The sequence below is a fragment of the Magnolia sinica genome, chromosome 4 (genome assembly GCF_029962835.1).
Source record: "Magnolia sinica isolate HGM2019 chromosome 4, MsV1, whole genome shotgun sequence".
Lineage (NCBI taxonomy): Eukaryota > Viridiplantae > Streptophyta > Magnoliopsida > Magnoliales > Magnoliaceae > Magnolia > Magnolia sinica.
In genome coordinates this window covers 101386081-101410674 of record NC_080576.1, presented here as the reverse complement: position 1 = coordinate 101410674, position 24594 = coordinate 101386081, and the positions used below count along the sequence as shown (strand labels likewise).

General features: G+C 39.9%; 2 protein-coding genes across 11 annotated transcripts in view; both read right to left on the bottom strand.

The window, feature by feature from the left end:
• Positions 1-9782, bottom strand: part of LOC131243539 (probable helicase MAGATAMA 3) — a 66516-nt gene extending 56734 nt beyond the window's left edge. For 4 of the 6 annotated variants that reach the window (XR_009170116.1, XR_009170118.1, XR_009170117.1 and 1 more), the window contains exons 1-4: positions 9591-9781; positions 9322-9466; positions 6945-7081; positions 2789-2986 (exon numbers count right to left, since the gene is read on the bottom strand). Coding sequence is in view for 3 of the 6 variants with exons in the window: in XM_058242962.1 (XP_058098945.1) it covers positions 2789-2986; positions 6945-7081; positions 9322-9466; positions 9591-9704 (594 nt within the window). In the remaining 3 variants the exon portion in view is untranslated. Of the gene's footprint in view, positions 1-2788; positions 2987-6632; positions 6698-6944; positions 7082-9321; positions 9467-9590 lie in introns of those variants that run through there. The other 2 variants (XM_058242964.1, XM_058242965.1) reach the window with 2 other exon arrangements.
• Positions 9783-14521: 4739 nt separating this feature from the next.
• On the bottom strand, positions 14522-23763 carry LOC131243537 (F-box protein At4g35930). Of its 5 annotated transcripts, none has more exons than XM_058242961.1 (6): positions 23619-23763; positions 23284-23341; positions 16624-17028; positions 16453-16527; positions 15915-16024; positions 14522-15651 (listed from the first exon to the last, which is right to left on the bottom strand). In XM_058242961.1, the coding sequence occupies exons 3-6, from the start codon at positions 17011-17013 to the stop codon at positions 15390-15392; spliced, it is 837 nt and encodes a 278-aa protein (XP_058098944.1). In that variant the 5' UTR covers positions 17014-17028; positions 23284-23341; positions 23619-23763; the 3' UTR covers positions 14522-15389. The 5 variants fall into 5 exon arrangements, with proteins under 5 accessions (XP_058098944.1, XP_058098940.1, XP_058098943.1 ...); XM_058242957.1 differs by having other exon boundaries at positions 16624-17038; positions 23292-23341; positions 23619-23762; XM_058242960.1 differs by having other exon boundaries at positions 16624-17041; positions 23296-23341; positions 23619-23762.
• Between the last annotated feature and the right edge of the window lie 831 nt (positions 23764-24594).

Below are 24594 nucleotides of genomic sequence, written 5' to 3'. Positions count from 1 at the left end.
TTTATTAGATTTTGGACTCCGATTTTTTCTATACAAAAGGAGAAGAGTATAGTGAAACATGAAATATGTTTTCTCGACAAACATCTTTAATTCTATTGTGTTTTTTATTTTATTTTAATATATATATATATATATATATATATATTACACTGGTCTAACCAAGAAAGCGCCAACCCACAATGTCTCCTTGTGATAGGCGATATTGAGGAGTCAAGACCTTTCACATTTTGACAGTATAGAAGACCCCACTTAGGAAGACAAATGCCAAGTACAATTATCATAAAGAAATGGACCGAGTCCTTAACATACTTATAATTGCACGTTTTGTAGTAGCGTCTTTTAGAACTTAACTTATTTAGGGGCCTCCTGGAAAGTAATGGGGGTAAATTAGGTCTTTGATGTCTTAGTTAAATGGGTTTAAAGTCTAAGAAGAAATACAAATGAAATGAAATGAATAAAGAGAGATGTTCTGAATCCTCCTCCATTGATTTAAAAGAGTTTCCTCCTTTCTCTCTTGAATTTTTGTAGTTTGTACAGTAGATATAACTCTTCTCTATTTTTTTCCTTCCGCTTCCGCCGGCTTTTACCGCATCGTTCCGTCTGCCAAATATTCCCCATCCGAGAAACTTCTTGGTTCTTCGGACTAGTGATCTTCATTGATCGATTGGGTGTGACCATGCAAGATCGGGAGGTCTCATCCCTCGCCGGATCCAACCTAAGTAGTAATTGAATTCCATACTCCATGGTTGTAGTGATGGCCCGCTCCATTGCATGTTTCCTTTATGATTTTCTCAGTTATGATGATTATTGTTAGAATTTTAGATCATTTATTCCTTTTATTTCCGCTGTTTAATTATCTCCATGAGCATGCATCATAATTAGGGCCGTCCTGCGTCAATATATATATATATATATATATATATATATATATAAATATATATTATTTGCTTGACCCACCTGGTCTACCCAATAGTACACGCCGAGTCCAGGTCAACCCAACCAAGTCACTAGTCCCAAGCAGTGTCCTAGTTTGAGTGACATCATTAGCTTCTCAAGGGTATGATGAAAAGTTGTGTTCAGCCAAATGACCAATCACAATCTCATCCACTACAAAGTAAAATAACCAGATGTTTCTCTCAATAAGATCCACTTGACTCAATAGCATTTTGTGAGGCCCCTCCCGCAAAGAAGGGCATGGAAGACAACATAAGGGGCCATTTGGATAGAAGTAAATGGGGGTAAATAGAAGAAATTGGGAGTAAATGAAGGTAAATGGTGTTTTAAATGTGTTTTGATAGAAGTAAATGCAAGCAAATGAAATGAAATGGAAGTAAATGGGCTTGCAAATGAAATCCTCCCTACAATAGAGGATTTAGAAGTAAATGGGGTGAAATGCCTTTTTGAGCCCCCTTGGAGAGTCACACAACTAAACAAAGGTGGGCACTATGCACATGTCCACCATACACATGACGTGATAGTGTTGCTCCAAAACCATTCAAATACCGGCTACATTACTAAAATCACACCAATAAAATGATCCAACCCGTCTAAAGGTTGGCCATCTAAATGGACGGTTAAAACGCATTGGCAAGTTGCTTGTTTGTGGCCCACCCGAGGCTCAAAAAAAAAAAGGCTAAATTATATATTTCACTGGCTTATTACAATCAATATATTAAATATCACATACGTATGCTAATTTGGGATATTAAAGCTGATTTGGGATATCACATATGTAACTATGAATATATTGAAAAATTCCAATCCATTCCAAATTCTCCCATTTACTCCAATCCAAACAAAATATTTAGATTTTAAATGCATTTCATTTACTCCCATCCAAACACATGATGAGGAAGCCAATTACTCCCAATTCATTTACCTCCAATTCCATTTCCCATTTACCTCCATTTACAAGCTCCCAAATGAGCCCTAATTCTAAGAGTTCAAATTTCTACTCTATTTGTGTCTTGAAACTCTGGCTAGGCAGGTAAAGTTATTCTTATCTCCCCTTTTATCACAAAAATTACTCTAATATCAAAAGATCTTGGATTTCCTACCAAGCTTCCAAAATTTTTTATATTTTTTAAAGATTGAAAAGCTTCCACTAAAACTGAGCTCCCACATTCCCATCAAAGTTTTTTTTTTAATTTCAATGAGGCTTTTTTCCCTCAAAATTGACCCTCCTTCATTCTTTTTCCTATCAAGATTTGCAATGGATCCACAAACAAGGATCAAGCAAGCTGTAATACCCAACTAAACATAGAAAATGGAAGAGAGATATATAGGAGTAGGCAAGGAAGATGTTGAACAAAAACAATGGATGAATGCGCACACTTCTACAAATGTAAATTGTCAATAGTTTTTTTACTGCAGATGAAAATAGTAAATGCTTCTGCCTACAAGATGTATGTACATGTACATTGCAATATTATATATCAAAATCAAGTTAACACTTTGGTAGTTGGAAACAGAAGCAGGTTTAAACTTTAAAGGTATCAACAACTGGCCACCCAAAATCAAGAAATGGGTTTTAAAACAAAGCAATGGGCTCCTAGAAACCAGTAAACATGCTTTGGATGCAAATGGTACTGGGATTCATAGGGTATAAGCATTGAATAATATTCTAGAAAGCAATATGTCCCCGGTAACTATGATACGCAATCAAGTAAAAGATTAAGAGGAAAATCAAATCCATCATGTAAATATTTCGCATCAAGCAGGATAACATATGTAATATTGTGCAATTTGTAAAGATCATGGTGAGTTGTGATCTGGAATAGAACCCTACCTTTAGAATCCACAAAAAGCTATTAGTTGCCTTAAAAACAGAAAGCATCTTCAACAGCCTTGGACTAGATTCAGTTTCATCAGTAATGATTTTCCTGACCTCTCCAGCTAGAAATGTTCGAAGTTTAAGTTTCTCTCTACCATCACGATATTCCACCAGTGCAAAGGCATAAGTACTTGGGAGTGTTGCCTCCTGAAACTGCAAGAAAAAAAAAGCCCTGCTAACTTGTAAAACTCAAATCTCATTAAAAGCAAACACTGACACAAAGAATATACACGAATACCACCATGAAGCTTGTAGTCTTGAATCCACTATGGTGCCACTTGGTAAAGCCACCTCTGCCCATCTCAAGGAATATACACTCATACCACCATGAAGCTATGATCTGGCCAATGGATGGCCCCAGATTTGGAGGCAGAAACATGTGGCTTTACTTGGTTAATATTTTATCTCCTTCACTGATGATCACTCTCACTTTACTTAGTTATATCTCATGAAAAGTAGAGAAGAGAATCCAACAATTGTAAAAAATGATTCACAAAATAGTTAGAACTCAGTTTAGAAAGGATATATATATATATATATATATATATATATATGATATGACAATGCTTGAGTATCTACACCATTATCTACAATTGTCTTTGCAGAAAATGCTATAGAATCTCAAACGTCATGCTCTTACGCACCCCAACAAAATGGGGTGGCTGAAAGAAAAAATCAGCACTTTTTGGAAGTCACTAGATCCATCATGTTGGGAATAGCAGTTCCTAAGGACTTGGGGTGAAGCAATTCTCACTGCTACTCACCTAATTAACCGATTGCCAACCCCAACACTTTATGGCAAGTTTTCTTTGCAGATCTTAAAACCTCTCATTCATTTTCTCTGTCACCCAAAGTGTTTGGATGTATATGTTACTTTGACCTAATCAAAGCGAGTTAGGACCTCATGCCTCAAATTGTGTCTTTCTTGGATATGAATGTTACTATTATAACAAGAAAATAGTCTTTGTTACATTTTTTTTGAAAAGGTACCCTATTTCTCCTCACTAAACAAGTCCTCTTCCAGTGAATCTCTAAATGAATTATTCTCTCTTCCTGTGATTAGTAGCTTACTGATGCAGGACAATTAACCACTTGCTCGAAAAGCTCGAATTGATAGAGCATGGCGAATAAATCCATTTATCTCATAGCCCAGGCCCCACATTTCATGGGTTAGGACCTCGGCCAAACCCTCCTCGTGGGCCCCAAATCACATGGGTACCGCCTCACACGGGTGGGGCCCGTCTCACACGAACTGTCCACCCCGAGTGTGCACCTACATCCCATAGGCAACCCCACTCGAGCCCGGTGTAAAAATGCCCCTGCATTAATCGCCCCCGGTGAGGAGTCTTGAACACGAGACCTACCGCTCTGATACCACTTGAATGCAGGATAATTAACTACTTGCTCTAAAAGCTCAAACTGATAGAGCATGGCGAATCAATCCCTTTATCTCATAGCCCAGGCCCCACATCTCATAGGTTAGGACCTCGGCCGAACCCTCCTCGTGGGCCCCAAATCACATGGGTACCGCCTCACACGGGTGGGGCCCACCTCACATGGGCTACCCACCCTGAGTGTGCCCCTGCATCCCACAGGCAACCCCACTCAAGCCTAATGTGAAAATGCCCCTGCAGTACTTACCCTAGGTGTTCCTCAAGAGAAACCTCAGACAAGAATGTAGACAAAAATGTACACAAGGAAAAAGTTTAGAAAGTTTCGGCATGTGCCAAATGAGACTATCGATCGCAATCTATCAAATTCCTCCACTTTTGATTTCTCATTGCCTTGAGTTAAGAAAAAAGATCGTGCAATTCTAATCCCATCAGCAATTTCATGTCATATAAATCTCTCTCCTCGATCATCTGCGCAGGCTATATACGGAGCAATGGCATATACTTCTTGTGAGATTATATGGTTGAAATATCTTCCAAGAGATGGGGTTTGATGTAAGCATTCCCATCCCTCTTCACTGTGAAAATATGTCATCCATATTGATAACAATCACGCATTTCATTAACAAACTAAACACATTGAAGTTGACTACCACTATGTTTGAAAGAGAGTAATGAAGAAATTACGTAGCATGCCGTTCTTTTGCTCTAATAGAGAATTAGCTGACATCTTGATAAAGGCTACCAATCATCATCAAATTTGAATAGATCTTAGGCGAGCTTGGGATGTGTCAAAAGTGGAGGCATGTCAACTTGAGGAGGAATGTCAGAAGTGGTGTATGTTTCAGGGTGCTCCACTGCTCCTACAGAGCAATGTATCTTTGTTTATCCCCTTAGCACCATACCTTTGTTTATCCCCCATCCCATATTCTTGAATCCTTCTTTTCCCAATGCCCTTATATTTTCCTTTCAATCTTTCTATCGTACCAAACCTTAGTTATAATTTAAATAAAAGACTTCGAGTAAGAGAGGATTACAACCCCTATTCCTTTTCTCATCCTTCTCCTTTCTCTATTTCTCCTCTATAATGTAAAAACAAAAGTCCATGGCCTACCTTAAACCAGCCTGTTCTTCATTATTGAGATATCATCAAGAGGTGGTTGTTAGTAGCTTGGTACAACCATTCCTATCCAAACTCCCGTACCTATTAACGACCATCCTTATCCATCTTCCTTTCATTACCATCTCATCCCTACCAGAATAATTCTTATCCATCTTCCTAGTTCCTAGTGCACAACCCTTTTCAATTGTCTTGCCATTACAAAATTATGCCACAATGTATTGTTTATTCAAATACATGTGATCATAAGAACCAATATGAGGAAACAAAGAAGTTGAGGAGACAAGTGATGAAAGTAGATCCACTGTCCTACACATGGATCAAGATGATCACATGAGTGGGCCACACACTCACATGTGAGAGGCTGACATGCGGTCCACATGATGGGAGGAAGTGTTAGTTCTTTATGTTTGGTCCACATGCTCACCACTAAACTCATTTAGACCTGTTAGGGTGTAGTTTTAAGTAAACGTCAAATTAGTCATTTTCATAGCATTAGGGTTTTCTTTCTTGTAAAAGCCTATAAAAAGGCCCCTCTTTTTTCATTGAAGAATTTTCTCACTTCATGTGTTACCCTTGATCTTTGATCCTCTTTCATCTCTGATTGCTTTGCGAAGGGATGGGAAAACCAACAAATCAATTAGACAATACTTCGTTCATCACATGCAACAAATAACTAAATTAAATGAACGAGCAAAAGGAGTACAACTACAAGTCACTAACTTATAAATTAGCAAATGTAAGCAAACCACACATGTCCTAGTCTCCAATAACCCTCTATAGTGCATGCAGTTCTATTTCATATATGAACGACCCAATCAATTGATTTGGACAATCCATTCAGTCAGGCCTACACCTAATGGGACACTGTGCAAGGACCACATTAACTAAATGACAAAATCCTTCCAAATACCAGCCTTCTACTTTATACCTGTCCCTTTTCCAAGCCAGAAATGGATGTTGATGGAGGTTATTCTGTGAAATCAAAAGAAAGTCAGCCGAGGGGCCAGCATATGGATGGCTCATATTAACGATGAACCTATTTTATATAAATGGCCATAACCATGATTTTTAAAGACCATCAATCGGATTGTTAGAAAAACCTGGTTAGTGTGATTTTTCAAAGTATGGTCAGCCTATCATCGTTGTTGTCGTCATCTAAGTTTTACCCCAACTAATTGGGTCGGCTAGATTGGTTAGACCATCCATATGTTTAAATCCAATTCATAGCAGAATAAGTTACCAACATGGTGGACCAAAATAAACATGAGACCATGCATTTACGCACCCTTGTGGTGCAGTTCACCATTCACCATCAACAGGGCTCACTCAGACGTGGAACTGACGACAAAACTGTCCAAAAAATCAAAGAAATAATAAAATGAAAATAAAAAAGACAGATTTGCCCACACACGAGGCTTACATCCCATCAATACAAGGCTTGAGCCTTATGTACTTAAACCTCGGGAAAAGCCTCGAGGACTTTTCCTTCCATGTCACCCCAAGGTATGCGGTGCCTGCATTTCAAAACTAGGCCTGAAATATAGCAATTAGCAAGGGCCAAACTAGGCCTGAAATATAGCAATTAGCAAGGCCATACCTTCTCATTTGAAAGTAGCAAGAGATCATTCTCCGATATCTCTTCGGTGACTTCCGATTTAACACCCATTGAAACCATGTGAAAACCATTGGCGTCCTCCACGCAAGAGACAACAACGCCCTTGTAACACTCAGGGTCTGCAATACAAAGCCAGAAAAGAGGAGACCGTTTTCAGCTTTACATCAGCAAACACAAATCACAAATGCCTCAAAAAGCATACATGGCACATAGACATGAGATCCAGCCCATCCATCAGGTGGGCCACAAGAAGAAGTCTCCTCAGCCCAAACATAAGGTTGGCCTGCCCATTATGCAGGCTTTGCATTCATAAGAAAGGGAGGGTATCAGAATAAGGATAACCAACTATAGTGGACATACATTCACAACCCACCTAATGAGTGGACCAGCCTGAACTTTTGAGGTCTTGGGGAATGCTCAGACTGATAGTTTGCATAGTACACTCAATTTTTCAGCTTGAACATGGGGCACCTATGGTTCAGCGATCCATAACTGTTGATATGATGGGCATTGTTGCGGATAGGTCATGATAATAAAAATTTTAAAAAAATATATATATATATCCTCCAAACCAGAACATCCTAGCCATCGAATGTCCATCCCGTCCTATATTTTCTTTTTTTAATCATCTAATTGTCACTAACAAAACAGGTAGGGGACCTAGGGGTGCAACTCAGTTAGGTTGAGTCGGGTTGAGGGTCAACCTGAGCCCTAACCAACCTGAAGAAGTCCCAACCTGCAACTCAACCTGACCCAAATTGCTCTATACTCAACCCAACCCAACCCAAATACATGTGATTGTTCTCAACCCAAACCCAACCCGATTGCAAATCAAGTTGGCATTTTCCGACCCAAACCCAACCTGAGGAACTTGACATGCCAACCCAAACCAACGTCGCAGCGCTACTAGCAGGGAGATTTTCCATGAGTAGGTCATCCACTTTGGAGCACATAATACCAAATAAACTATGGAAGCTACCACAACACCCACTGAAAATGCCTCCCTATCTTATGCACTCCCATTGACACTCATGTTCAGGTGACCCTACGTAAGCTGAGGTTGGAACTTGGATGTCTTACACGGAAGGAAGAAGGGTTGGCTGTCAAGCTGACTACTCTTCTTCTTTTTTTCTTTTTCTTTTTTCTTTTTTGAGAGAGAGAGAGAGAGAGAGAGAGAGAGAGAGAGAGATAACAACAAATTTATTAGAAAACCCACACAAAGCAACGAAAGAATACAAAAGGCACAACGCAATCAAAAGGAAACAGAAAGGTTAGCAATCAAGGCTGCATTCACACAAACGGCCCAACCCGAAACAAGAAACTTGATTCCTAATGACCTCCTCCACGTTGATATTCTCATTTCGAAAGCTTCCGAGCTCCCCAAATAGACCAAAACACTGACATGATAATCAGCCTCCACTTAGCTTTTTCAATTTTTCCCACTCCTCCCCCTTGCCGCGCCCAAAGGAGACCTTCCACAGTCTTCGGCATCACCCAGTCAGTCTTAAGCAAACCAAAAAAATGCCCCTACACTCTATGTGCAAAAGGGCAATGAACAAAACGGTGATCGATCGATTCCATGTCTTTCATACACATGAGGTATATATTGGGGAAGACTAAGATCTCCTTTGAAGATTACCGATGGTAAGAACCCTCTTTTGGCCCAACAACCAAACTTATCGATGGTAAGAACCCTCTTTTGGCCCAACAACCAAACTTATCGATGGTAAGAACCCTCTTTTGGCCCAACAACCAAACAAACACCGCCGCACAAGGGAGAGCTCCATAGAACCAATGATGGAATGGATAAGGCATACCAGAGAGGCAAGGTGCACCACTAGTCAAGCTGAAGAGCAAACAATCGGCGAACCTTCCCAAGCTATGCACCTTCCAAACCATTGAATCCTCTTCTTGAGGAGATGGGCATGCCCCTCTTAAGAAACCCAACAAACAGCGAACTCAATCACTCATTTTTTCAAGTTTTGCTTTCTTTAGTTCATGCACATTACATCGGGTAGCTTATATTTTTCTTGGTCCATGCACGAAAAAAAAAAAAAAAAAATCTCCATATTGGAAGATCCTAGCCATCGAATATCTGTCCCATCTTCTATTTTATCTTGTTAACCATCTAATTATCACTAACATGGAGAGTTTCATGGAGATTTTCCATGAATACCGAACAAAGGAGCACTGAACAAACTACGAAAGCCACTTACAAGCCCGCTGAAAAACCAGCACCTGAGCATACATTGTATAATGTACTCACACCAACACTCGTGTTCTGGCGTATAATCATCAAACATCTGAAATGCAAAGTCATTTTAGAGAGAGAGAGAGAGGGGGGGTGGAAAATGCTCACTTTCTTCATTGTCTCTTCCTTGGACGATGTGGGCTTTGACCTCTTCGAAGAGGAGGGGCTCAAAAACGTTCATGTAGTCCGCCACGTCTTTGTACGTCGCTTTCACTCTCTTCAGTCCTGAAGAAGCCGCTGCTCCCTTCTTCTGCTGTTGTTCCACATAAAGTAAAAAATAAATAGAAAATAAAAGAATCCATATATACACACACATACACAGGAGAGAGAGAGAGAGAGAGAGAGAGAGAGAGAGAAGGAGAGAGAGAGAGATGTACGGAGTGTTCTTTGAGAAGTCGGAGATAATCCCAGCTGAGAACGATTCTCTGGAAGCGAGCGAGCTGAGAAGCGGAAGGAGCTGCTGCTCCTTTTCCTACGCCCTGGATGGCCATCTCTCTCTTTTCCCTGCTACAGACTCCCCGCGCAGGGGTTTTTCTCTTCTCTACGGGTACTATGTATGGTACGTGCGACGCACGGGGAGTAAGGAGGGGTGATAGACAGGGAAGCGGTTTGCGTACTGAGTAACTCAGTACGCAATCCGATGATAAAATTACCACTGTAGACCCCACCTTTTATCCAACGTCTTTTATAAAAATCCAAAACTTCCCTTCCTAACTTAGACTTTCATGTACGGACAGAGCATCTGAGGACGAAAATACCCCTGCTAGGCTACCTATCCGTAGCTATAGGCCTACGCAACGAAAGATACTTTCGAAAGCGGGAGTATTTTCGTCCATGCTCCGTCCATACGTGCAAGGTCTAAGTCGGGCAGGTAAGTTTTGGACTTTTCATAAAAGACGCTTGATAAAAGGTAGGGTCAACAGTGGTAATTTTCTTCAATCCGATTTCGGTAGATCGGAAGGGATTACGTGCTGAGTAAACTCTGTGCGCCACCTTGATTTATTTATTTTATCCACTCCGTCCATCCGTAAATATAATTTTATGTATTTATACCAAGATTCAAGAATATCCAATTCTCAAGTGGACCACACCATAGGAAAAAGTGTGAACTGAACTCCTACTATTGAAAATTTCTTGAGGGCATATAAGTTTTGGATCAAGGTAGTGTTTGTTTTTTCCCTTCATCTATATCTTAATGATCTTATGAGTAGATTGGATGACAAACAAACATCATTCTCAGTAGGGAAAGGTTTCAATGGTGGAAATCATTATTCCCACTGTTTTATGTGGTATGGTCCACCTTAGCTTTGGATACATTTCAACTTCAAGATCAGCCAATAAAATAAGATGGAAAAACGGATGGACGGTGTGGATAAACTATATACATTCACGAAGGCCCAACAAATTTACTCACTAGGCAATCCCATTTCAGACATACGCGCTGGGGAAGTGCGGACGTGGTTTGGCTAGTGACCCAACTCTAGCCAGCTAGCTGATATCAAAGCTCCGTGGGCGCATCATGATTAATCTATTTTATTCATGCACTCCGTTCATTTTTACAGCTCGATTTAAGGTATGAGACCATAGATGAGGCAGATCTAACTCTCAGGTGAACCATTCCACACATTAGGGATTGAATGCTTACCATTGAAGACTTTTTAAGGGCCAGGAAAGTTATGGTTCGAGTAGATGTTTGTGTTTTCTCTTCTTTCATATTTTTCAGTTTCCATGGCCTTATCTACAGGATTGATGGCAAATAAATGTGACCGTGTACCAATAAAAGTTTTTAGTAAGTCTAAGAGTTGGATTTACCTCATTTTTTTGGATAGTGGCCTGAAATTATAGTAAGGAATGGACAACTCAACTCGGCAAACTTGACTCATTTGACTTGTTTAGAATTGACTTAATCCAAATAAAATGGATGAGTTCATCCAAATTGAATTGACTACGTCCAATTTGAATTCAAACTGAGTTGAGTTCGAGTCACCCAATAACTTGACTCAACTCAACCCCAAATCCAACTTGGTACTGACTCGACTCATTTCAAAACTCAACTCGTACATATATATTTAAAAAGTAAAAATAAAACTTGACTCTAACATTTCATATTTGAGATGCCATGAAGCTGATTGAGAGGTTGCAATTCTAGCAAGTGAATATAGGCTTTTGAGTATGTTTTCAGCCCATGAATGCTGACTCAGTACTTGTAACCCGATATCACTCGGTCTGGATTAGTCCATGTCGGACTCGAATCGGGTCAAGCACGCCAGACTCAGCACCAAGTTAGTTTGAGTTCGAGTCAAGCCTATTTCAAAACCAGATCAAATCAGGTCAAATCTAACTCAGTACAACTCGACTTAGTGCCCGGCTCTACCTAAAACGATATGAAAAATAAATGTAGGTAATAAATAAAATATAGATACATCACTACAGGGTCCATAGAGCTAGCTGGCAAAGTTGGCCAGACTCGGATTCCATGGTGACCCCGCCAGTAGTACTGGTCCATGCTTGAAAAAGCTTTGTGGGCCACCATGACATATGTGTTCCATCCACTTTGTCCATCCATTTTTTCCCCATCGCCTTGCAGATTAACCTTAAAAATTTAAATAGATCCAAATTTCAAGTGGACAACACCACAAGAAAAGGTGATGATTGATGATTAAATTGCCGTTAAATGTTTATTGGAGCTCCAAAAGTATCGGATAAAGATAATATTTGTCTTTTCACTTCATCCAAGTGACCTAATCAAGAGTTTGGATGGCAAATAAATATTACAGTAGATCTTGAGAAGTTTTATATGGTGGGCGATCAGTCACCACTATTTTCTGTGATGTGGTCCACCTGAAATCTCGATCTACCTCATTTTTGGAAAAATCCTTGGATTTGGAAAAATTAATGGATGGCGTGGATAAGACACATACATAGAGCCACATGGGTGGAACTTCCATGAAATCCACTCCGTCCATCAGGTGTGCTATTTTTTTCAAACCATTGATTGCAAAAATTATGATCATCCAAAACTTAAGTAGGACACCCCACACGAAATAGTTGTGATGAAACCTGGATTGTTAGTTTTATATGTCCAATCCATTTATCTGATGTGGTTCTTCAGGATGAAAAACTAAATATTAAAAAACATAGTATTCTAAAACTTTGGGTGGGCCATACCATGTGAATTTAGAGGCCGTGGGTATAAAAAAATGGATCGATCAGCCTCAGTGTTGAAGAATTATACTGTTTTTTGTATCAAGGCCCATCAAGGGATGCTTTACATGATGGACGGTGTGGATTTTATGAACGTTAATAGCTACCAGAGTGTTTCCGAGCGAGTAAAGTGAGAGGGCTTCCGAGGAGAGACGGACGGGAGGGACGTGAGTCGCGTCTGACAAACGCGGACACCACGCGAAATCGGATCTCTTATGGTACCGAGTAAACTCAGTTGGGCCCAACTTGAATGTATTTGGTCTATCCACGCCGTCCATCCATTTTTCCATCTAATTTAAGGGGTTGAGCCCAAAATTGAAGCATATCCAAATATCAAGTGGATCATACAACTGGAAACAGTGGGGATAATGATTTCCACTGTTGAAACCTTTCTAGGCCCCTCAGTGATGTTTATTTGTCATCCAACCTGTTCATAAGCTCATGCAAACATGGATGAAGGGAAAACATGGACACGGATTAGCTACTGACTGGTTGAGTAGCAATCTCGCTATTGAAGTGACGTCACCAGGTTTTTTGGGCCACACCATGATGTATGTATTGTATCCACACCGTCCATCCATTTCGAGAGACCATTTTATAGAATGATACAAAGATCGAGGCAGATCCAAAGCTCAAGTGGGCCCACCACAGAAAACGGTGGGAATTGAACACCTACCATTAAAAACTTTTTGGGGGCCAAAAAGTTTTCTATCAAGCCGATTTTTGTATTTTCCATTCATCCATCTCTGTGTTGACTGATAGACAGGTTTGACATTAAATAAACATCTTGGTGGGCCTCAGAATGAATTAACGGTGGGCGTCACTATCTCCACTGTTTTCTACAGTGGAGTTCACTTGAGCTTTTGATCTGCTTCATTTTTTGTCGCATTCCATTAAAGGGTCTCTCCAAATGGATGGACCGTGTGGATACAAAACTTACATCACGATGGGGTCTACAAAACCTGGTGACGTCACTTCAGTAGCCAGATTCGCTATTGAACGAGTCAGTATCTAATCCTCGTGCGGAAAACACAAATAAAAGCTTGATCCGGCTATGGATACTCGAACCCTGGTGTGGTCCATTTTTATTTTTTTTTACACACGCACGCACACCCCCACACACTCACGCCGTAGTGGGCTTTCACCACCTATGGATACTCGAACCCTTGACCGGGTGTTGAAACTCCCGAGAGTCTACCACCCACGCAAGAGCAAGGATCCGGTGTGGTCCATTTGAATATTGGATATGCCGCATTTTTAGGCTCAAGCCCTAAAATTATTAAATCATGGTAGACCTCACAGAGTTTACTCACTAAGCAATCTGCTTCCACACTACGCGGCTCTGCCATGTAAAGACTCTGTGGGGCCCAACATGACGATGTGGTCCATCCATTTTGCCAACTCATTTTAGGGCATGAACCCAAAATTGGAGCATATCCAAAACTCACATCGAACACACCATACAAAATTGATGCATGTATTCTATTTCCACACCAGTCCATCCACTTTGCCATATCATTTTGAGAAATCGGCCCAAAATTGAATAAGATCCAAATCTCAAGTGGACAATGGTAATTTAACACCCCACCAATAAAAACTTCCTAAGCCCCACCATAATTTTCACTTTTATTCACCATCCAACCAGTTGATAAGATCATATAAACCTGGATGAAGGGATAAAAACCAATATCAGCTTAATCTAGAACTTTTGTAGCCCATAATAAGTTTTTAATGGTCAATCACCACTGTTTCTTATTGTATAGTCCAACTTAGAATTGGATTTGCTTCATTTTTGCCCAAAAATGATATGGTAAAATGGGTGGGCCCCATAGTAAGGGCCACACAGTCTCTTAATTCAGATTCACTACTACCCAATCCAGTTTGATAGAACAAGTCACCCTTGACTCAGCCAAGTTGGGCTGATCCACAACCCAACTCAGGCCAAGACCAGACGAGACTATCAGACTTGTTGTATCTACAAACCATGTCTAAAACACTATCTAGAACTGCATGTCCATAACAAATGCTTAATACCAAATTCGAAAAATATAGCCATGGCACCCCTTACAAACAAGAGAGATACCATTCACATTGAAATCATAGGTAGACAATAGCCTTCCATTGAGAATAAATATAAATAGAACTATACAAAGGAACCAACTTGAAATATAGTAGTATGATAACCAAATCACTATATAAGGTCACGTTTGGATGCAAAGTTGAATTGAATCATAAGAAGTTCAATTGAGTAAAGCGAAAACAACCAAATTACAACATCTCCAAGCATTTGCTATGAGGAAGCAGCCTCGAATTGCAATCGAGTTCCTCTCACGTCCAGCTTTAAAGTAATGTGATTGCAATTCAGAACCATGTACTCAATGCAAATGCTAAGGAAGATAATTACAATTTGGTTTGTTCATCTTTCATCGAACTAAACTCCTGCTTTTCAATTCAATAGTGCATCCAAACGTGGCCTAAAACTCTTAATCGCCTTGGTCTGAAATATGATATTGGCCTAGTGCACCATTTCAAACTATAAAGAGAAATGCTAAAGCCATTCACTTGTGAAATTGAAGAAGAGAATTGCAGGGCATAAGTGCCAACATTGCACATGTGCACAAGATGCGGGCCGTGATCAGGAAATGTGGTATTGAACACACAATGTTCCAAACTGCAGGTTGGTCCATGTCTGCTCATCAGATGTAAGTTGGATATAGTCCATTGGTGATTTTCTTTCAAACATTCCATTTTCCTCATACAAGTGCGGCCCGCCTAATCAATGGACTAGACTGAATTGTGGTTGCAGGCGTCCCGCATTGACACAAATGCCGGAATCCACTTCTTCGATGTCTCCCCATGCAAGTGACTGTACCATTCCTCAACTACAAAACTGCATCCTCTACAAGCTAGCATCCTGGAAGGAAAACGAATTTACATTATGTGGGGGGAGAAGCAGGAGACCAGCAAAGGAATCAGCGAAGCTTATTTTGCGCAACTGCCTGGCACAACTCATCTTCATAGAAGAGAACCCGATTCGAAGCCAACGACTTGCAAGGAGGCTTTGGCAAGCCGGGCGGCATCTTGCACCTCTTAGGAAATGCAGATTCCTGAAACAGAACAGCTGCAATCTGCCGCATCTCCGTTATGTTGAGACGTGAAGGAGGGCGAGGCCCGTGTTTAGGAGCTTTAGGAGTATGAGGGCTCGAGCCCCAGCTGCCCCTTCCATCTCCTTTGCTGCAAGTAAACCAAAATCAGCTAACAGTGTCTGGAAGGCCCATATATTGCGATAAAACCAAACACCAAATCAAACTTCCTGCACATTGGGTTTCACCACATTCGGTTTACTCTCAAAAGTCAATGGACCTAAGGAAACTCTGAGAGTTTTCAAGATTGGAAACACTGATAGTAAATTGAATTCAAAACAATATGTTACACCCTTATGCACTATTGAAGTCATGACAAGTAGAAATACATGCAAATCCTGCACTTTGTTATACCTTACAAACGGCCAATGTTCAGTGGGAAGAGGAGTCTTCGTCCTCAACATCTCCTGCCGTGACCGATCTGGAGTTGTGTAATTGAAATGGAGTTGCCTAGCATGCAAGACCTGATTGGAGATATAAACATCAGCACCCATTATCCGATGAAGTGCTTGCCAAAAGATTGCCATGCATGCCAAACTTGCTCGCAATGATTGGGGCCTCTGATTTACTGGGTCATTACATCAATGGGCTACCGCACAGTAAGCAAGGTGATCAGACTACAGCAACCATCTGCCTTCAAATGGATGGTTAATTGAAAATCTACCAAAAGATGTTGAATTGTCTATATTCAAAAGGCAAACTTGAAATGATCAGAATTGATTGGCTACTGCAATTACTGGGCTACTGCCCATCCATGTGGCAGGCCACCAGATCAAAAGACCCAATCAATCATCATGCATTTTAGATATGTATATCATAGGGCCATACCAGCATCTCTCAATGAAACTTGGTGCAAATAGATATAAAGAGGGAGGGCGGATGGGATACTTACAGCCTTCCTAATCCTCTTAGAAACGTGAAAAACCGCACTCAGCTGATCGTGATGCAAATGGCACATGATCTTAACCTAATATCATAAACATACATCATATAGTCAAGCTTAAGAAGAAAATTAAATTAAATTAAATTAAATTAAAAAGCAAAACTTGGACATGGATGTTACCAGAATGTCGATGGGAAGAGACTCCAACCTCGACTCAAATTCGCAATCAGTACTTCGAGGCGTCTTCGGCGTTCCCGGCAATTTCTGCTGCTTAATCTCATCTGTCAGCTCTACAGCTGGCCGGAAACTGGTCCTTTCTGGCGACAGCATTGAAGGGCTGTGGTCAACATCAGCGACCTTGGATTGAAGTAGCAAGTCATCTTTCACCTTCTCAGAATCCAACACAAGAACCCTTTTCTTGCCAATGTCCGTGCACGATGATCGGGTGGTAACCCTGCTGTATCGCAGCTGGGCCAGTGCACCCGGCCTCAGGTAATTGTTCCTTGAATTAGTCCTTACTTGCCTCTTCCGCTTGAATTCCAACAATTCCTTCGGCGAAGTTTTCCCCATTTTGCTAGATCTGTTCTTTCTCTTCCTACTAAAGTGGGAAGTAAAATAAATAAATTTAAAACTTAAAATTAGAACCATGAGACCTCAAAAGACAAACATATTACTTTGCTAATACAACCTAGAAATGTCATAAACACAACAGGAATGAAGAATAATCAAAGAATCATAGAATGTGAATTGCGTCTTAAGACTCTTAGGCCCCCCATTATCAGACAGTGATCAGATGGTAGGCCACCATATCCCATCACGGTCATGATCAAGATCAATGTGCAACAATATTCCATGCCAGTGTTTCACATTGGATAATTTCTAGTACTACAAACATGGGGGTTGTGGGTACAATTACTAAGCTGCAACTTTATTACAGAAGTACCAGAGACAACAGATTATAGCTGAAGCAAAATATCTTTTTCTGGTGGCATGAAGATGCAAACAACAGCATTTAACTAGAGGTGGGATAGAATGTTCCACTTGAATTAAAGATGTTTTCACCAGCATTCTGTATAGGTGGGCCCACTCACTGTCATCCAGATCAATCTCTGTGTTTCCCCACTGGATGCAAGATGGGCCAAGAATCTCCCGTTGGGTTTATTGGCGCAGCAGAATCAAAGAACCCACAATAGATGATTAGTAGCCAATGCCATCATCACAACATGTCATTACCATCAGAAGGTGATCAAATGATCAGGATCCATCACCAAAAAAACACCCACCTACGATGCAATTGCCATAGATAGAATGGGTGTAGCAAGCTCCTTAGAAAAGGGGGAAGGGGGGACACTCATCCAAGATTTATTTTCCTAAGTCACTCTTTTTTATTGACTAAGACGATCACCCCCTACATTCAAACACATACCCCTTTTACAAGAGTTTTCAATTCTTACCAAAAATCTGCATTCTACAAAAACAATCACACTCTAGCAATAACTCTTCGAGAATCCCAGATTACTGTCTTAACAATGTTTCCCAATGACCTCCCCTGCATTGCTAATTCCCCATGCCACAGAGACTATCCGCTGTGCCTAATGCTACAGTCATTTCTGCACAGAACCCCTGCAAACCTAAAAATCCATTGAAAACCCCATGCTTTTATTACTATGCTCTCTGCTCCACGCATACTACCTTCTACACGTTCATGGATCTCATAAACAAACTGCTTGCTACTCGCATCGTCATATCTTTGGCATGCAACTCATCTCCTTTGTAGATCTTCAATCTACTCCACTTTGCACCAATGACGCATCACCTCTACTTGTTCTCAATATACACCACAAGAATGAGGCATTGGCAGTACTCCATTAAAGCACCGGGTGATCGAACAACCAATGCTCCCCCCTGCCTTTGACCTACAAAAGTACCACCCAAGATACATGGCCTGTACTCAAACCACCAAATACACCAGTCTACTTCTTAAGGAAACAAACACCAACTGTGCATAACTACTCTTCCTCAAGCAAGTGGACTGTCAACACTAATACCTTTGCTCCATTCATTGAACAATCAATAATGAGTAATGACAAATCCCTGTCCAGGGCTCCAATACCAATTGGGCTTCTCAACAAAGCACAACTGTAAACCCATGTTGGATTATTCCTGAGAAGCAAATGCCATCAACACAACATGTTGAAACACCATCAGAAGACAAGTAGACACTCATGATTCCGTTACATAAATCAACTAATGAAAGGAAGAACATAAATAGCAGCAATTCATGATTGATTTGCTACAGATGGGATTGACTTTAGTGGATCTCCCTAGAAGAAAATTGGGGTGACAAAACTGTCGCTCAAAACTGGCCACCAGTACAAGCAAAAGATAAGCACCTTACACGCACCACTAGCAAGTAGCAATCACCAAAACCGCCAAGAAACATGTGCAATCAAAATAGATGAGAATGCAATGCTAGAATGCAAACAACTATAAGCCATAAACAACCACAACAAACCATGGGAATTTCCGTGCTTCGCCACTTGGACTTCATCGAGAGCAATTCAACAAAAAGAAATCCACTATGAAAGAAAGGTTACAGTGATAATTTGGGTTATCTCTTCTTGTCTATATCAAAACTTTTTGCATATGCAAACAGATCTCCCATTGCCATTGTTTCCATTAAAAATCATGGTTGAAGATCAACTTTGGTTGATATGATTAAACCAAGAAAAAAAAAATCGTTTTTCTCATCTTCTTTTTATTTCTCTATACTCTCATCAACACAAAAGAGACCTTTTACATATCACATATCACCCTCGTTACAACTTTTCAAGAAATACTAAAATACCTTGGGAATGGTGGTTTTGACATCACTAACCCAAAAACTAATAGCACCACCCAAACAATCTCCACTTTGACTGCAAAAACATCCAGTTATCATGTCAACTCACTATCAGTAACATTTCTTGACACCTGTAGAAGTTAAACTTCATTCCAACTTCTATACTTGGACTTAGTGAACATGTACTCACTATTCTCCTTTATTCTCACCTTTAACAAGTGAACATTGTCTTCAATAACTTACTAAAAATATTGATACTACACAGAAATATCGAGTCCTTTTACGATTCAAGATATTCTTTGCCAAATAAATGTTACACGTATTACACAAAATAAGTCCAAAAGTTTAAAATCAATATCTATTTTACCCATTAAGCCTAGAAGTCGAACTGCTTTTTCGCAAGCTTGCTTCGCCAACATGTACTCAGCTGAGGTCATCAATATTGCTACCATTGTATGAAGCTTCAACATCACTACATATCCCATAGTTGACCTTCCTTTTTGTCGAGATCACCAATAAAAATTGCACCCACAATACCATGCATCACCTTTGTTACTTTGCTGCATGTAAGCTCCTAGTTGTACCTCTCAACTCTCAAGTGCTGAAATACCCATTTAGCCACTTCCTGATGTGTTTTACCCAAATTTGCCATGAGCCAATACACCAATCACGTACCATATATCCAACCTAGTATACACATAGCATGATAGCAAACATCAAATTTCCAACTAAACTTGCACAAGATACTCAAGCCACACATTTCTTCTTCTATCTTCAAACAGTGTCCAAAGTTAACATAAAATGAGCCAGCAATAAAATCTCCTTGAGCTTTGCCTTACACATGCCAAACTTGTTGAGCATCTTCTTAATGAACCCCTTTTGAAGAAGTGATAAAATTCCACTTTACTTATCTCATTGTATTCCTATTCTAAGGATTTGGCATGCCAGTTCTAAATCTTTCATCTTAAAGATTCAGTTCTTCACTCAAGAAGAGCCTTGAACTCATCTTTCTAGCCCTTACATTTACATACTCAACACATAAAAACAAGATACAAAGTTTCATCATTGAAAATTTTCAAATACAACAATGGTCATAATCATCACTATCCAAGGGTTAGCAGTAGCACGGGAAAAAAAATTCTAATTCAACTCCCTAAATGCTTGCTTAAGGCCATATAAAGATTTATTCAACTTGTATATAAGGTTCTCCTTTCCTTAAAAAATTACAAACCCTTTTGATTGTCGTATGTAGACCTCCGTTGCAAGACCCCCATATAAAAATCTAGTCTTTAGATCCATTTGCTAATTTTCAAGTCTAAGAAAGTATTGATGCAAGAACAAATTGGATGGATACAAGTTTTACCACCAATGCAAAACTACTCAAAGAATCAATACATCTTGCACAAAACCCTTGGCAACTAGCCACGCCCCGTACCATTCAATTTGACCACCTGCACTCTTCCTGATTTTATAAACACATTTACAGCCAACCGCCTTAAAGCATTTGGTAATTCGACCATATCACATGTTTGGTTCTTTAGAGAAATCATTTCTTCTTCCATGTCCTTCATCCAATTCCCAGAACCATCTTTTATTACCTCTTCAAACAAACTTGGTTTTTCGTCTTTGTTGACTAAATCCCTTGATTGTTAGGGCGGTATCAAGTTTTGGGTTGATAACATCAAAATAACCACTATAAGACAATTTTATTTTATTTTTCCTGAAACAAAGGAAAGATGTAAAAATTTTTATTAAAAAAAAAAGGAAAGAAAGAAAAAACAAAAGATCTTCTCTTGGACCTCTTGGTTCAAATCATAATGACCAAAGGTGATCTCCAACAACATTTTTCAGCAATGAGATGATAGTGTGAGATTTATTTGTTTTTACAAAGAGTTATTGTTGACAAAAAAAGAGAAGTCAAATAATTCCCCGCGATTTCTCACTTATCATTCTCCACTATTTATTTTGTACAGTTCCTAGTTTTGGTGGTTGTTAGTAGTGTGCACAAGGTTTTTTGGTTCTTGTTCTTGTTCTTCTTGCACCAGCAATCGATTTTGAGCAATGGTGCTAATTACAACAAAACACCACTCAACCAAGATTTAGCATCCTAAACTCAGTTTTTAACCAATAAACCTAAATTCATACATCCGCCCAGCTCTTTGTAAGAGAGTTGCCTTTTCACTAGCACAATAAGAAAATCAGGGTCCTACTACCACAACACCACAACTCTTCTACCAGCAAATCATGATATACAAAAATAGTTACGTAATGGCCGCAACAACCGTTACGTAACAATAACGGACATAACTATTACGCGTTACAGGGCCGAAACGGCCATAATAGCAATTACGGAAAAATTTACCTGTAACAGTCCAGAAACGGGATTTTTCAAAAACAAAAAATAAATAAATAAATAATGTCATAATGGCCCATGTCATAACGGTAATAGCAGTGGCCGTTACAGCCACCGTTACCGTTATGGAACACCTTGACCAGAATTGCAATGCTTCCCAACATCACCTCCATCAAACAAGACCCACCCATCTACACATTGGACTTTTCCTGTTGCAAATGGATTATTGCCTGTAGTAAACTTAAAACAATCCATTAGCAAGCTGAAAAGTAGATGGATCACATGATCGTGCAAAAGTATTTGATAACATCACCCATCCACATTAAGGTGCCGGATTAAATGTCAAGGTCCACAAAAGTTGGGGCCCGAGGGCAACCAACTGTGGTGAATGCGAAGCATGTGAAAATGATTCAGATCAAGGAAAAATAATGAAAGAAACAACTCTTTACTTTTTCACTGTTTCTTCTTCCTCTTCTTCTGCAATGATTCAGATCAAGGAAAAATAATAACCATGATTTGGGAAATCCAAGAAATCTGTAGTATTTCCTAAATCAAGTAAAAATGCAGCCACTCATTATTTCCTTTTCCCTTGAAATAGGATGCCTCCTCTTTCACATAGAAATGATCGCAAATCCCAGTTAGATACATCCTAAAAGGGTATTCTTTGAAAACATAAAACATAGAAACAACATATATTCCACATTTTTTATGAAGTCACCAACCAAAAATTAACGACAATGGGTTTTTTCTTTTTTACTTAATCGTCTTAACTAAAATCAGTCAAATACCTTGTAAGAGAGAGCTAATCTATTCAAGTTTCAAGGAGAGAGACAGACAGAGAGAGAGAGAAAATCCACGAATATTCACGGAAATAATATAAATACAACTCATTTATTGGAGATGACATATACACTGCTCAATCAAGCAAGTTGCTCACCCAACAGGAATTGCAAGTGGGGCACAAAGCATTCATATGATGGGGTTCATGCTACTGTGGATGGGAGATAACCCACTATCTTCCCCATCATTCAATCTTAGTTGTTTGGCTAGACCAATGTAAATTATGGACCTTACACTGTGATTGTTGATTTCCAAGACTCCAATTAGAAAACTAGTCTCCTTAGATAGATGAGCTATTGGAGCATGGCCCATCTGACGAATGGCTTACATTACCAAAAGATGGACCCCTCCCATATCATTTATAGGTAGAGCCGAAAATAGTCCTATGATTGAGCATCATATAAAACACATTTCCTCAAAACTGCATTTTTTGCTCAACCCAACAACAGCACTGGTGAAACCAACCTTTCAATTGCTAAGCCATTGATGTGGCAGGCCCAACCACCCATCATGGATGGACCATGCCCCATCAGATTACCCAAATCGTTAAATGAAAACGAACACTTAAAACCCTCGATTGAATTTAACGGGGGGATTTCCCAAATCAGATGCTTAAGGATCATCCCATAGGAAAGATTTAAGGGTTTCTCCCATCCAGGACCCACCATATGAACAATTTCGGATTAGAAGGTGGGCCCCAAATGTACAGTTTGCTCGATCGAGCATTTTCCACTATTCCACTCATCCAAATACTTCGATTTCTATAAAATAAAATTTTCACAAAAAAAGGAGTTCTGAAGAGAACATCAAAACTTACATGAAAATCACATTCTCCTTCGGACTCGTATTCGTCTCTTTCTCACCTGTAATCAAAGAAGAACACTCAATCAAACATCAAAACCCCAAACAGACTTCTTCTACATTACTATAAAGAAAAAACCCAAATTAAAAAATGAAAACACCCCAATCCCCAAAAAATCAGAAGGAAAAAAAAATAAAAATAAAAAACCCCCCACGTGAAATGTTCAAACCCTAACCAAGATTGAGAAAAATAAAAAAATAAATTCATAGAAATACCATACCTTCGACAGATTGCAGAGCATGGAGAGAGAGAGAGAGAGAGAGAGAGAGAGATGGGACCTCTTAAGGCTCGCTTTTTTGAATTTCTTGGAGTTGCCCGCCAAAAATTTCAAGCAAGACTCGCAAGAAATACGGAGTAGCGGGAGTAGTCCACGAGACTACCCAAACAGTAGTCCTCACGAACTCAAGTAATCTCCGGATGCCTTTGAAATTGTTCAACAGTGTCGTTTCCACACCATAGGAGCCTTCTGAATGAACGGTTCTAACCACTTGATATTGCCTCTATTTGGTGTGGCCCACTGCATGAAAACTGACGGACCAGATGAACCCAGATCTGCGGCTTTTATGTGAATCCTTGACAAGGTACGACATACTAATCGTCCATTCGTACAAAGGAGCGGCTGCGATCATCGAGAGTGAAACCATTATTCAATGGATATCACGAGGACTACTGTTTGAGAGTGCTCCTACATGTGATGCGTCCTTTTCCAAAATACAAAATTAGGGCCATGCCAGAAATGTGTATGTGTAAGGGTAAATGATGATTCAGGACCGTCCATCTAGATTCTACTGGTACAGATGGAAGATCGTTTCAAAATTATTCAGATCTAGTGATGGTAACCGTCTGATCAGAGACCTTCAAAACATACGGTAGAAAACTATAATTCTTTGGGGAACATTTAAAGTGACGATTATTAAGAAAAAAATGTCTTATTTTAATCATCTTCAACCTATGATGAGACCCATTAGATTCACGGTCCAGATTGATCTTTGCACCTATCAGGTAAGACGTCTACAGATGGATGTACCACATTCCTGTTCTACCGGATCTACCGTATCATCTCCATTGGAGGGAACAGCGAATCTAGTGGTCTGAGCTAGATCGACACGTGGCGTGTTTTTATTGGTTAGGGATTAATTTGGAAGGAGGGCGCATGCGGTTTTGTCCTACTTGCTGAAGAGATTAGATGCAGTTTAGGGAGTTGGATTACTGGGCCACAGACCGCTCATTGCTAAAACGGTGGTGATTCCTCCA